This window comes from Gymnogyps californianus, chromosome 15 (genome assembly GCF_018139145.2).
Source record: "Gymnogyps californianus isolate 813 chromosome 15, ASM1813914v2, whole genome shotgun sequence".
NCBI classification, from domain to species: domain Eukaryota; kingdom Metazoa; phylum Chordata; class Aves; order Accipitriformes; family Cathartidae; genus Gymnogyps; species Gymnogyps californianus.
The window spans coordinates 3443890-3456591 of NC_059485.1; the positions used below are offsets into that span (position 1 = coordinate 3443890).

Consider the following 12702-nt stretch of genomic DNA (forward strand, 5'->3'; position numbering starts at 1 on the left):
TCTTACCGATGAGTGCAAGCAGAGCTGTTTCACCAGAAATCCAGAACTACAGCCTGCTGCGTTTTGGTTCTGGAAGAGCTCTACAGGCTTTCAATTCATCGCAGCGTAATACTGTTCTTCAAACAAATCGCACACAAACTCGTATGCCTTCTCTGCAGTCAGTTAACTCCTTTGTAACAGTTGAGAGAGCACTGCAGCAGCAAATCTGGGTCACACACCCTACAAAGGACAAATGACTACAGATGACAAAAGCTTGTGTGCTCTCTGTCGCTGAAGAAGAGACTAAAATTAGGTTCCGACTCTTACTCGAATTAAAAATTACCCAAGGGGAAAAGGAACTAATTCTCAAAAAGACAACTGTTACGTCTTAAACCCACACAGTCTCAACCACGTATTACTCCAACTAAAGAACAGAAATGCAAAAATAAAAAGGCGGTAACCAAACTTTCTGGGAGAAAGGGGATTGTGTTTTCTCTAGTGTATCTCAGAAGGGAAATACGAATGATATTATTGGGGACCCCGAGGAGTGTTCCTGTGCTACCCTCCATACAGTGCTGCAGCAGCATCTCTTCACTCCACCGTCTCCAAAATATCACAGTTTTTAGCTGTGGAGTACTGCCATATACACATTTTGTCAAATAAACCTTAACTAAATGGGTTTTACAAGACCAATGAATGAATTGGCTGCTAGCACAACTTTGTGCAGGATCAGCATTTTCCACAAGCATTTATAAAAAGTGATTATAGCAGACCAGAGAGTATGAACATTGCTAAGTCGCTGCCTAATGCCAAATGCTGTCAAGAACACACAAATTTGTTAATATAGTTTTAGATTAAGAAAACAAATCATACAGCCAGCTTAAGGAACACCCTCTATTTAAGGCGTAATCTCTCATTTTGCAGCACTGTGCTTATAAATCCTTTGCAGCTTTGGGGATCACCTTCTGCAGAGCAGATGTATTGAATTTTTTTTTTTAATATCTCTCAATATTAAGGGTTTTTCCTAATGTTAAATAAAATGTTTTCCTAAGCAACAAGGACTATATGGAGGTGAAGGTAGATCACATTCTATAGCAATAAAGCCTTATGTACAGTATAAGAACAAAATGCAACTAATAAAAGTGATTTTTACAAGTAGCTTTGCACAAAGATGAATTCCTGTGTCCCAGCTCTGCCTGCACTCTTCCTTAAGAGAATCCCTGCCTAACATAGCCTAAATGCAGTAAATTAAAAATACTCAATAACCTGTCCAGTATTTAATGGACGTTTTGGCAGCCATGCATCTCTCTGAGGCTCCTCCTCAAACAGAAAGAGTTTTCGTTGCCAAAGTGAACTCTACCATGAGGTGGTGATGGCTGAAAAAGACCCAGAGGTGAAGATGGCACGGCTGGGAGTTTTGCAGCCTCCCAGCCTCCGTTTCCTCCCCGGTGGGTGAGACCCTGTGCAGCAATCTGCGTGCCTTGCAGCACTGCCTCTCTGAATGGGAAGCAAGGCCTACAAAGAATGATGTCCTGTTCCATAATCTCCTTTTCCATGGTGCCCTCTCCGTTCTGGAGATACACAGTGCTTCTTTTCAGCGCACTCTGCTTGGATTTTGCATAGCTGTCTGGTTTGTCTCAGACTTATGCAATTACTGTCCTTGGTGGAGCTGCTTTAGTCACGATTCTGGTGTAGCCAAGTCACTGAAACTTGAATTACCCAGACACATAGTCTTTCTCCAAATAACGTCCCATAATTATGGCCTGTGGGCATCTATATCCTCAGTCACAGTGATAGAAATGTTAATGGGAAAAACATCATTGGTAAACAGAAAAAGAGATGTGTGAAGTCCTTGGAGCCTGGTGTTCTCACACAAAATCTGTCTTGTTCTGGGGGACAGATTGCAGTCCGATGTGAAGACAGGAGGATAGTTGGGGAAGATGGTACCTGTGGTTTTGTTTCTGCTTTAGAACGTTTAGAAGGTTTTTTTCTTGGTTTATTTTGCATTTTAAAAATGCTTTTGTTTACCCTATTTACCTTCCAACATCGGATGCCAGGGATCTGTAGAAAAACCTGGACTAGTTTAGCGAAGAAGGTCACGTTTGGCTTGAAGGTCCCCTTTTTAGGTCTCTCTGGTGACAGGCTTTATGTTCAACTCGATAGCGTTTCTGAATGTGGGTAGTGTAACGCAGATAGGGTTTGAATGCTGCAAGTGAGAAGTGTGAAAAATTCAGGCGATGTTTTAAGCACCACTAGACAGAACTATATTGATTTAGGAGGAAATCCCAAGGAGGAAATAGTTCTTGTCAACTGATTACTTGAAGTTATGGTCATGCTACTCTTGCAGATGTCTATAAATTAAACTGCCAACAGTTGGCATCTGCCACTGTCACAGTGCTATAGGTCGTCCTTCCCATAGAATTTAGTCTGATGCTGGAGTGACTTACCTGCCACGCAAATCGTGAGGGAGCATTTGGGAGTCAGGAGGAAGGCACATTGTGCTTGGGAGATGTGTACGTAGCGCCAGCATGGAGAGGAGAGTGGGGCCATAGCGTGGGACAGAGGGAAACAGTGCCCAGGCCCCTGGCAAGCAGATATTGAGGGACTGTGATACAGGAGTAAAAGAGTCCCGGGCAAAAAGGGGTGACCATGAATGATATCGTGACCTGAACTGTCTGTCATGTGCTAAACGTATTCACGTGCTGGTTGTTCATTTCATGCTGAAATTCTGGACTTCCTTGAATTCTGTCTCCAAGTTGCTATCTTTCCTCCCTCAATTCATGTGGAGGTATTACCTACTAAGACAGGAAGGAGGTCATGTTGATTTTGGGGAGATTTTCCTACCTCATAACTTGCCAACAATGCAGCATCTGAGAAGTTTAAATTGGAATTAGCTGACATTTTCCTACTCTCCCAGGAATTCAGGAGTCTATGTGGGCTGAAGGTAGTGAGCTTCAGGGATAATTGATTCTGTCTGGAAACCTCTATGCTGATCCCTAAAACCAGGAGGGAAGGTTTAACATTGCTTACAGTCAGTGGGGGCTTTTTTTTTTCTTCCCTATCTTTCTTTTACTGGATAGTTTCAGCTCAGAGTAACTGAAGATGGATTGAAGTATAGTACCTAATCAGGAAGATGTAAAAAGATTTATTTTTCTTTACTTTACAGAAAAGGCCACAGATGGCTCTCTGCAGAGTGAAGACTGGACACTTAACATGGAGATCTGTGACATTATCAACGAGACAGAAGAAGGGTATGTGCTATTTCAGCAAACTTTGAAAGGTTCATGAACACAGCCTTCATCCAGTCATACTCAGCATGTGAGGAGGTGCAGTGAGTCTGGGGGCAGATGCTCATAGTTTGAATGCAGTTTGCATATGAGTTGCTTAGTTTTCTTGCTCCTTAGACATTTCAGAAAACTACGGTATGATGCAGCATTTTCTGTGGTCGGTCTCTGCTTGGGAGGGCTGACATGAAAAATGTATTGTTGGAGAGGGTACCGAGTTTGTACTTCTGGGGTTCTTGTGTTCAGCAGGTATATCTCTTTTCAGTGCTGCAATGCTATTAATTTCAGCCATTTGAATAGAGAGCTTCTCTGATACCTCTCCTTCAGCATCAGAAAAGCTATGCTGCTTGCAGTTTGCAAGAGAACTGATCACTGGTCTTATGCCCTGGGCCTTTTTCTGAGTGGCTGTCAATCTTTCCTGCTTGATCAACATCCTGCCTTTTTGGAGGCCTCGGGCATTGCTCTGGTCTTGACTTCTGTGATATCTTGTCTCCTCACATAATTCTACATGACCCTCGTTTGGCTGTAGTCAAGTAGTCTGAAGTTAACACACGTGCTTATGTCCAGCTGGAAATTATAAAGTATTCCTTTTCCCACAGTATATGGCATGTGAAAAGTGTGTCTGAGCTGTCTTTTAAAAATGGTGTGTTTCTCCTTCAGTCCAAAGGATGCCATTCGAGCACTGAAGAAGAGGCTGAATGGAAACAAAAATTACAGAGAGGTCATGCTGGCGCTGACGGTGAGTGGGGGCAGGCTGGAATGCCTCAAAAGGGCAGAACCCTTTTCTTTTGTCATTTTCCTTTTCCTGGCACTCTCTCGAATGTACACACTATTTGCTTTAACAGCCAGTGCTCTGCCCTTTTCTTCTCTCCAATTGCCTCCTCTCTTCCTTGGGGAGAGTTGCTGGCACCTTTGCATAGCATTTTTCAGACTCAGTTGATTTCTGCTTTTTTCGGGGCTCTTACTCATCTCAAATACTGACTGAGGAAAGTTAAAGTAGCCCAAATGGGTCTGTGTACCCTTTGGGGCTTTCCATTCTGCTCTCACCTCCCTGTGTCCAACCATTTCTCCACTCCAAGACAACAACTGTGGGCATATCTGCAAGTGAGGACGGTGAACTTGCCATGTTTTCAGCTTCATAAGTAGCTGATGCACAATTTCCCTTGTGAATGGATCTCTGTAGGAGACTCGCATTAATTTATGCTGATCTAATTTCACTCAATAAAGTGTAAATTATATTCTGTGCATTTAGGCAGCACTGCTAAGGTGTGAGATAATTTGCCAGTGACCTTTCCTACTGATGACTTTAGCTAGGGGTTTCCTGGGTAATGCAGGGCTCCTGAACGCACGGTGCTGGGCAGGCTCTGCGCCACAGCAGTCTGAGGAATGAGCAGCAGTAACTAGATCGAGTTATACTGCTGTGGGTAGGTGATCTGTATGATTCTTTCGCACAGCTCTTGTTGCATCTCCCTGACGAAGCGTAACTGTACTTTCTGTCTTCTTGCCATTTCCTATCCTGGATTGTCATTTTGACAGATTACCAAAGACCAAACCATGAGATTATCCATTGTGCAGGAAAGAGCGAAATTCATCAGGAATGAGTCCGTGTCATCAGAGCTGATGAAAGTAGCTGAAGTAGGAGAGTAATTAGACTCCTCAGATACAGAGTCGCAGTGGTTATTAGGCATGGCTGTAAGGAGAAGTGACGCATTGGATTTATCTCCATGCTAATCATGTTCTTCAGAGAAAAATCAACAGCTGTTCTTCCATGGCAGTTGAATGGCAAGTGGAAGGTGCCTCTAGCTAGGTTGCAGGGGGAAAATGTGTCAAAGTATAACCTGTCAGAACATTCACAAGGGAGTGTTTTGAATGAGTGAAGATCATTCACCTGAATTCCCAACTCTAAAACATGGCTTATAGCTCAGAGCAACCGGGTCCAGCTGTGTTCCAGGTACACAGAAAATGGTGGAGTGCCACAGCACGATAATATCTCACTGTGACAGGATGTCCTTTGTCTTACCTGCTCTTGATGTGATGCTGGGTACTTAGCTGTTCAGCTGCACAGGTTGGAAAGTTCTGCTTTGAAGAGGAAGAAACTTTATATTTCTTTACCTTGAAAACAGGCAAAGGTAGATCACAAAAGTGCCCAATATGTTAATGGTGGGTGAGGTACATCTAAATGTGTGTGTAGAGAGGAAGCTTTTTGGTAAAATTGGGGAAGAAAAGAAGAATTAAGAGTGTAAGTGTAATTTCTCCTCTATCTTCTCTCCCTCCCATCAAAAGTTTTAAAATAAAAAAAACCAAACAAATCGGAAACCAACCACATAGGTGCTGTGTGTGGGATCAAGCTTTGCTCCAACAATGAATGTTTTTTTGTGTGTGTGTAGGTGTTGGAGACCTGTGTGAAGAACTGTGGCCATCGCTTTCATGTCTTAGTGGCAAACCGTGACTTCATAGATGGTGTTCTGGTGAAAATCATCTCGCCCAAGAATAATCCCCCCACTATTGTACAGGATAAAGTACTAGCGCTGATTCAGGTACACAGCTTGTCTCTGCTTCCATATGTTGCTGCCTGAAATAAGGACTGTCTGCTTCAGTGCTACGCATCGCTAAACATGCTGTCATCATTAAAAATGTGGCAAGTTTTTTGTATGTAAAAACAAACAATATATCCAGATGGGCAGGGAAGAGCAGACATGCACACGCATAGATATTTTACCCAGGGAGAAATGTCTGGATTCTACTTAGAGAGGTACCACTCTAAAACAAGAGGACTTAATAAAAGATAAATGGATGGCTTTGCAATTTAACAGTCAAATCTAGAAGCTGGAGACCTGCTTCTGTGATGGGCTTGTCATCTGAGGCCAGGAAATTTTAGAGGATTGCGCTTTCACTGTCAGTTGCAGAGCACTTACCTTTCTGTGTCTGTTTCCCTGACCGTAAAATGGAGCTGTTTCCCTCCATTAGAAAGCATTCTGAATTCCTTTTAAAGATGGTTATAGAAAAGTAAATGACCATATAGGAGTTAAAATGTTTTTGGTGCCTTTTCTCTGGTTATTGTGCAGTAAAAGTGCGCTGTCAGATCCTTGCCTGCAGTGGGGAAGTTCAGACATAGGCCTGTCTGCCACTTCTCCTTCTGTGCAGCATAACAATAAACAGCCGTGTTAATTCCACAAACCATTAGCAACACATGAGGAAACATTGGTGCCTGCCTGGAGGAAATCTGACAATTATAGGAAGCTTTATCACTAAGCTCCTACAGGCTATTGCATACACCAGAGACTAAAAGACACCGCGTATTTAAAATGATATAAACCTGCTGCAGTGTTTCTTGTGGGAAGGTACTTACAAATGCGCAGCAGAGTTTTCCAAATATACTTCTAATTTTTGTGGCAAAGCATGCAGTTGAATTTCTGCTGGTTTATTTGTTATTTGGATACACAGATAGGACATCATTAGAGCATGACAATGTAAATAAGTGATTTCCGAACAGGAAATAGGCTGGGTGGGGGAATTAGGTGGGCATGGCATTGAGGTCTGTGGGGTCCCTTTACTTCTGGTCTCAGATCTCGAGGCTTTTTAAAAAAATAGCACAAAATTAATGAAATTATTAAAAGCAATTATTGTGCATCTGACTGAGCCCTCGAGTGTCTGCATGCTTTGGTGGGAGAGCTGATGCATGCGGTGACCAGCAGATGAGGTTAAATACTGTTGTACAAGGAGAAACTCTGCGTGTTTCCATACTGTTTGCTCTGCTACAGTGTTTTAGAGCATATTGGTTATGCTGGGTCCTGGATTTAAGTGGATTCCCAGTCATCAATGCAACTAAGATGGAAGTGTTTGTAACATAACCAAAAAGCCGCAGTCATTGCCTGAGTGTATTAAACAGAGCTTTATCTGAGGAGACTTCGTGCAGTAGAGCACTCACTCTGGGTACTAAATGCATTTTGGTATAAAAAGCCTGAGAATTATGAAAGTTGCCTGTGGGTGGGTTCTGTTAGTGTCTCTTTAGCTGGAGGTGGTAGGGGACTTTGTTTTCCAGATTGCCTGACAAGTTTGGAAAAGTGTTTGCAGTCACTCATCTCAGGTGCCCTATGGACATGCACACCCAAAATATCCCGTACGTCATGACCACTTTGCTCGGCTTAGACTTTGCTCTTTAGAGCTTCCTGCAGTTGGAGTTAATTCCGTTCCAGGGGACTGATCTCTTCTCAGCTCTGCTCCACTAACATTACATTTATCCCTTTCTGTAGGCTTTTTACAATTTGGTATCAGGGAATTAATAAGAACAGAAGTGAGAGGATTAATAGCACTTGGAAGCATGGAAAAAAGCTGTACAAACAGCATATGTCTTCAACCATACAGCTCTTGTACTCCTGGGCCTTTCCATAGCAAGGGTAGATGAAGCTGCCATCCAATTTCTTATATAGAGACGTGACTGTTTTGAGATGTTGGGCATCATGTGTCTCACTTTCTCATCCTATTTCCCAGTGTGCATGTCCTGGTTTTGACTGGGATAGAGTTAATTTTCCTCTTAGTAGCTGGTACAGTGTGTTTGGGATTTAGTGTGAGAATAATGTTGATAACACACTGATGGTTTAGTTGTTGCTAAGTAGCACTTATCCTAAGTTAAGGATTTTTCAGTTTCCCATGCTGTGCCAGCAAGCAGGTGTGCAAGAAGCTGGGAGGGAGCACAGCCAGGACAGCTGACCCGAACTAGCCAAAGGGATATTCCATACCATAGGACATCATGCCCAGTATATAAACTGGGGGGAGTTGGCCAGGAGGGGCGGATCACTGATGGGGCATTGGTCAGCGGGTGGTGAGCAATTGCATTGTGCATCACCTGTATTGGGTTTTATTTCTCTCTCTTTTTTCTGTTATATTCCTTTTCATTACTATTATTATAATATTATTATTATTATTGTTAGTATTATATTTTATTTTACTTTATTAAACTGCTCTTAACCCACAAGTTTTACTTTTTTTCCTGATTCTCCTCCCCATCCCACTGGGAGGGGTGGAGGGGTGAGCGCCTGCATGGTGCTTAGTTGCTGGCTGGGGTTAAACCAGGCCAGTACATGAATTAGCATGTATTACATATTGCTTATCCTTCCTTCTTCACCTTGCTAAAAGGCCTTGGAAATATTCCTTATTGCTGTGCCTCTGGTAAGAGCTTGCATATCACCTCAGAGTTCATACCACCTTTCTGCCCAGTAGCTGAGCACTGTCATCAAAGACAAAGCATGGGGAAGCTTTTAGTGGCACGGCAAATTCTTTTGAGGGTACCTATGTTAAAAAGTGTCTGACACTGGAAGAATTGTCTTGCGATGGTCACTGATTTAGGGGCCAGATTTGCAATGGCATTTAATTAACCTGTTTGGGCACACTGAGGTGCCACGTGGGATTTATGCAGCAGCATCCTTAAGTATCTACCTTTGATAGTCTGGCCCAAAGTCTTAGAAGATCTGAATGCAATCTCACCTCTGTCATACGCTTGTTTGGACAATGGGCAAGTCTCCTAAGCTCTGTGTGCAGCTTCTTATCCATAAATTAGAGCTAATATTACTCTTGCCTAGTTGAATTGTAAGCTGTCTAGGACAGGGATTGTCTTACAATGTGTGTAGACAGCACTTAGGACAATAGCGCCCAGTCCTGCTTGTGACCTCTGAGAGACACACTAATGTAGATAATGCTGCCAGCTCAGGCAGAAGAAGAATACAAATGAAAGTGTCTCCTTTCTCCAGGAAAGAGAGTTGCAGAAGAGAGAATATATTAAAAAGGTAGAGTGCAAATGAAGGGAGTTCACTGTCAGTAGTGCCTACAGCAAAATCTATAGGAAGCCAGTGAAAGGGAGGATGCATTAGTATATCCTCCTGGACAAACAAGCCTCATTAAAAGTTGGGGGCAGCAAGGCAGCATACTTTTGCCTCGAAGTTTCTTTCGAGTGATTATTAAATAGAGCATCCCTTGCCTAGCATTTTTCACTCTTACTTGCAAATAGAGTTGAAGTGGGGAATACCATTATGTAGAAGCATCATTCAGATGACTTTTTATGTAAATTGAAAATGCAGAGAAAGTGCAAGGGTAGAGTTACTTGTACAGTCAATACCTCCGTCAGAATTAGGGATAGTTTGGAAGGTCAGTTCCAAGGAAACAGAATGGCTCTTTGCAGTCAGAGCTGTTTTCTCTGGCTCAAAGAGGGCTGTTTGGACTTGCACTGCATCAGAACAGTTGATGCAGTTAATTTACTCTTTAAAAAGCTGAGAAGCAAACCCAGAATTGTTAGCTTGCAACTGATAATGGATTGTCTCCTGCGCACGTAGGGTAGGAAATGCTCTTTCTTAGAATTGAACAGAATAGAAATGTAAGTTAAATATTAATATTATTTCTTATCTTGCTTTGCTATCTTTGATTTCTCTCCTCTCAAATATAAAAAGTGGCTAAAAACAGCTTTTAAAGTAAAAATAGTCAAAGAACTAGTGTAAAAGTGATGCCTAAATGAATTAAGTTCAGAGCCCCCACACACGTCTCACAGTAGTTCTGGATCCAGCACACTGATACTCTGCCTCACATATGTGGGGGTTTGTGGAATGCTTCATTTTTAATTGAGTCATAATATTTCAATTTTTCCTTCCTCTAAATTTTTAATACTTGGCCAATTTCCAGCAAAAGTGAAAGGGGGTAGAGGCTTTCAAGATGCTCATGCTCCTAGCAGCTTCATGAGTACAGGAGGCTGGCTAGGGAAGAGAAACACTTCGTACTCCCACTGAAGAAAAAGCTCAAATGTGAATTGGAGTCTTTTTAGACACCAGAGAATTCATGCAGGAGAGAGATTATGAGTGTTCTGGCTGTGGGAAATTCTCCCTTTAAATTTGTTCTTTCTGACACACCAGGGTGTCTTAAGTGTTGGATATGCTCTGTAAGAACCCAGGCTTCATTAGTTCTGCTGCTCATGGGACTGCATGTTTCACAATATAAGAACCTCAGAAACTACCTTTTTTATTTAAGTTTGGTCCAAATAAAATACTGAAGAAAACTTGACAGCTGTGTTTTTTCTTTAGCAACAAATGAGGATGTTTCACAAAGTAAATTGACATTGCCTGAGATTATTGTATGACTTTATGAATTTTGCTTCGATCAATTTAATCTTTCACACAGACTTTTTCTGGTGGGTCATTGGCCATAGAACATGCAAGAAAAGATCAGCATGCAATCACTGCTAAGTAGAAGAGATTGGAAGAAGGTTTCATTTGCATTTACAGATTTTGATGATGTCAGGGGCTAGACATAGCTACTGTGCACTGGGTTCCTGTCTATTTTATATTTGAATAAAATGTGTATGTGACTGTCTTAATAATATTTGCAGGATCTTTTAGACCAGGCCTAATGATTACAGCTTCCCTTTGAAGCTGAAATACATGAAAGCTTTTGTAGTCAGTATCTGAGGTCAGGGTGGAGCTGGAACTTCATTTGGAAGGTTTATGGATAATCCCTCATGTTTTCCAGGCTTGGGCTGATGCCTTTCGAAGTAGTCCTGATTTAACTGGAGTAGTGCATATTTATGAAGAACTCAAGAGGAAAGGCGTAGAGTTTCCCATGGCAGATCTTGATGCTCTGTCTCCAATACACACACCACAGAGGGTAAGCTGCAGCATTGAAATTCCAGGGATATTTTCCCAAGATGTCTAAATAGTTGGATAACTACTCTTCTTTCCCCTCCAGTTTCTCTGAATTTGGCTCATTTTCTCACTCCTGGAAGGACTTTTTAATAGTGAAAGGGCATGTAGGAGAAGTATAATACAGCTGCATATGACAGGCTGATAAGCTAATGATATCTCCTCCCTTGAGTCAAACATCAATCTGAGAAGAGAAAAGAGTTTGGAGGAGGTTTGTACACTTGTCTTGTACCACAAAACCACCAGACAAATGCAACTAATTTGTTCAGAGAGAGTCCAGCAGGATATACGATTGAGATTTACTTCTTTTGCTCGAAAGTATGGTTGTTTCTGTTGGTGATAACCCTGAACCAAGGCCTGCCTGTCTTTTAAAGGCGTACAGAGTCTGAATCTCTCCCTGATCCCATGGTAACGTGAGATCTTTACACCTCTGAAAGTTAGGTCTGGAAAGTTGACAGAACTGCTGCTAGGAAGTAACTTAATGATCACAGGTGTTCTGATTATTCACTCTGAAAACTGAAGTTAATGAATCTTTGAAGTGGTAAATGCAAGTGATCAAGGACTGCAAGATTACAATTCTTGTGTCAAGATTAATTAAATTCAGTATCGATGTATCACATCATTTTTTGTAAGTCTGCAACTTAATTCCTAGTTTAATTTATAATTACTTATCTTCGGCTCTTGTTTTTATTTTGCTTCTCACTTTTCTTGTAAAGGTAAATTGACTTAAATCCGTGTGGGTTGGGTCAAAATATAGGGGCATGCATTTGTGTTGCAGCTGTCTGTTTATGGGCTGGCCTGCCAGTCTGTTCTTGTAACTACACTGACCTTTTCCACAAGGTGCAATTATGTTCTATATTTGAGCATATTTGGCCTGAAGTTGCTGACCAAGGGAGTGCCGTCACAATTCAGCTTTTGAACTCCTGTCTTTCTGATGTGGCAGAGTGTTCCTGAAGTTGATCCTGCAGCAAATATGCACAATTCACAGTCTCAGCAAAGGATGAGCACCAGTTCATATTCTTCGTCTTCTCCAACGGCGTATTCTGCTCCTCAGGCCCCAGCTTTGAATGTGACTGGTCCCATCACTGCCAATTCTGAACAGGTATTGGGATGATGATTCTTTTGAGTGAGGCTCTTTGAGCAGATCGAATTAGAAACCAATTTGCAGAGGAACTTTCATTTTAACTCTTTTTGACTTTGATTGCCTCCTAGGTCTGGTTCTGCTTAGTAATCTTTCCTCCTATTATACTGTAAAATCTAGGCTTTAGATTTGTATGTATGGCCTCCTAATGGCAGCAGTTACGAAACCTCACAATCTGATATACCAGTCCACTCAGCGGTTGTGCAGTAGGTTAGCAGTTATTCTCATTAGCCCCACTCCTTTAAAGGCACAGAATGTCTTGCAGATGCAGGAAGTCTTTCTAACAGGGAGTTAAGTCTGCATCTGTAAGACCCTTGCAAATGCCCTAATATAGGATCTTCTTTTCTCTCTGCAAAAATAATAACTTCAGAGCCAAAGATCCTGAGTAAAATTTATACATCTTTCCCCACACTTGAGCGAGGCACGCAAGGTGTACTGCAACCGAGGTCTGTTTTTAGCTGCTGTTTTCAATTGCTTCCCTTCCATACAAGCACAGCACATCTGGGTTTGTGATGATAGTGAGTGGTTCTACAAAGTTCTTTTCTCTTTCTGTTGCTTTCTAAAATTCTGTCCTGGGTAAACTTTTTATCTTTACATTTTTTTTTCCCCTGCTAGAATG

General features: G+C 41.9%; 1 protein-coding gene across 2 annotated transcripts in view; it reads left to right on the forward strand.

The window, feature by feature from the left end:
* Positions 1-12702, forward strand: part of TOM1L2 (target of myb1 like 2 membrane trafficking protein) — a 59414-nt gene that overhangs the window by 17186 nt on the left and 29526 nt on the right. For both annotated transcript variants that reach the window (XM_050905760.1, XM_050905761.1), the window contains exons 2-6: positions 3146-3230; positions 3924-4002; positions 5651-5800; positions 10773-10907; positions 11886-12044. In XM_050905760.1, coding sequence (XP_050761717.1) covers positions 3146-3230; positions 3924-4002; positions 5651-5800; positions 10773-10907; positions 11886-12044 — 608 coding nt within the window. The remainder of the gene's footprint in view (positions 1-3145; positions 3231-3923; positions 4003-5650; positions 5801-10772; positions 10908-11885; positions 12045-12702) is intronic.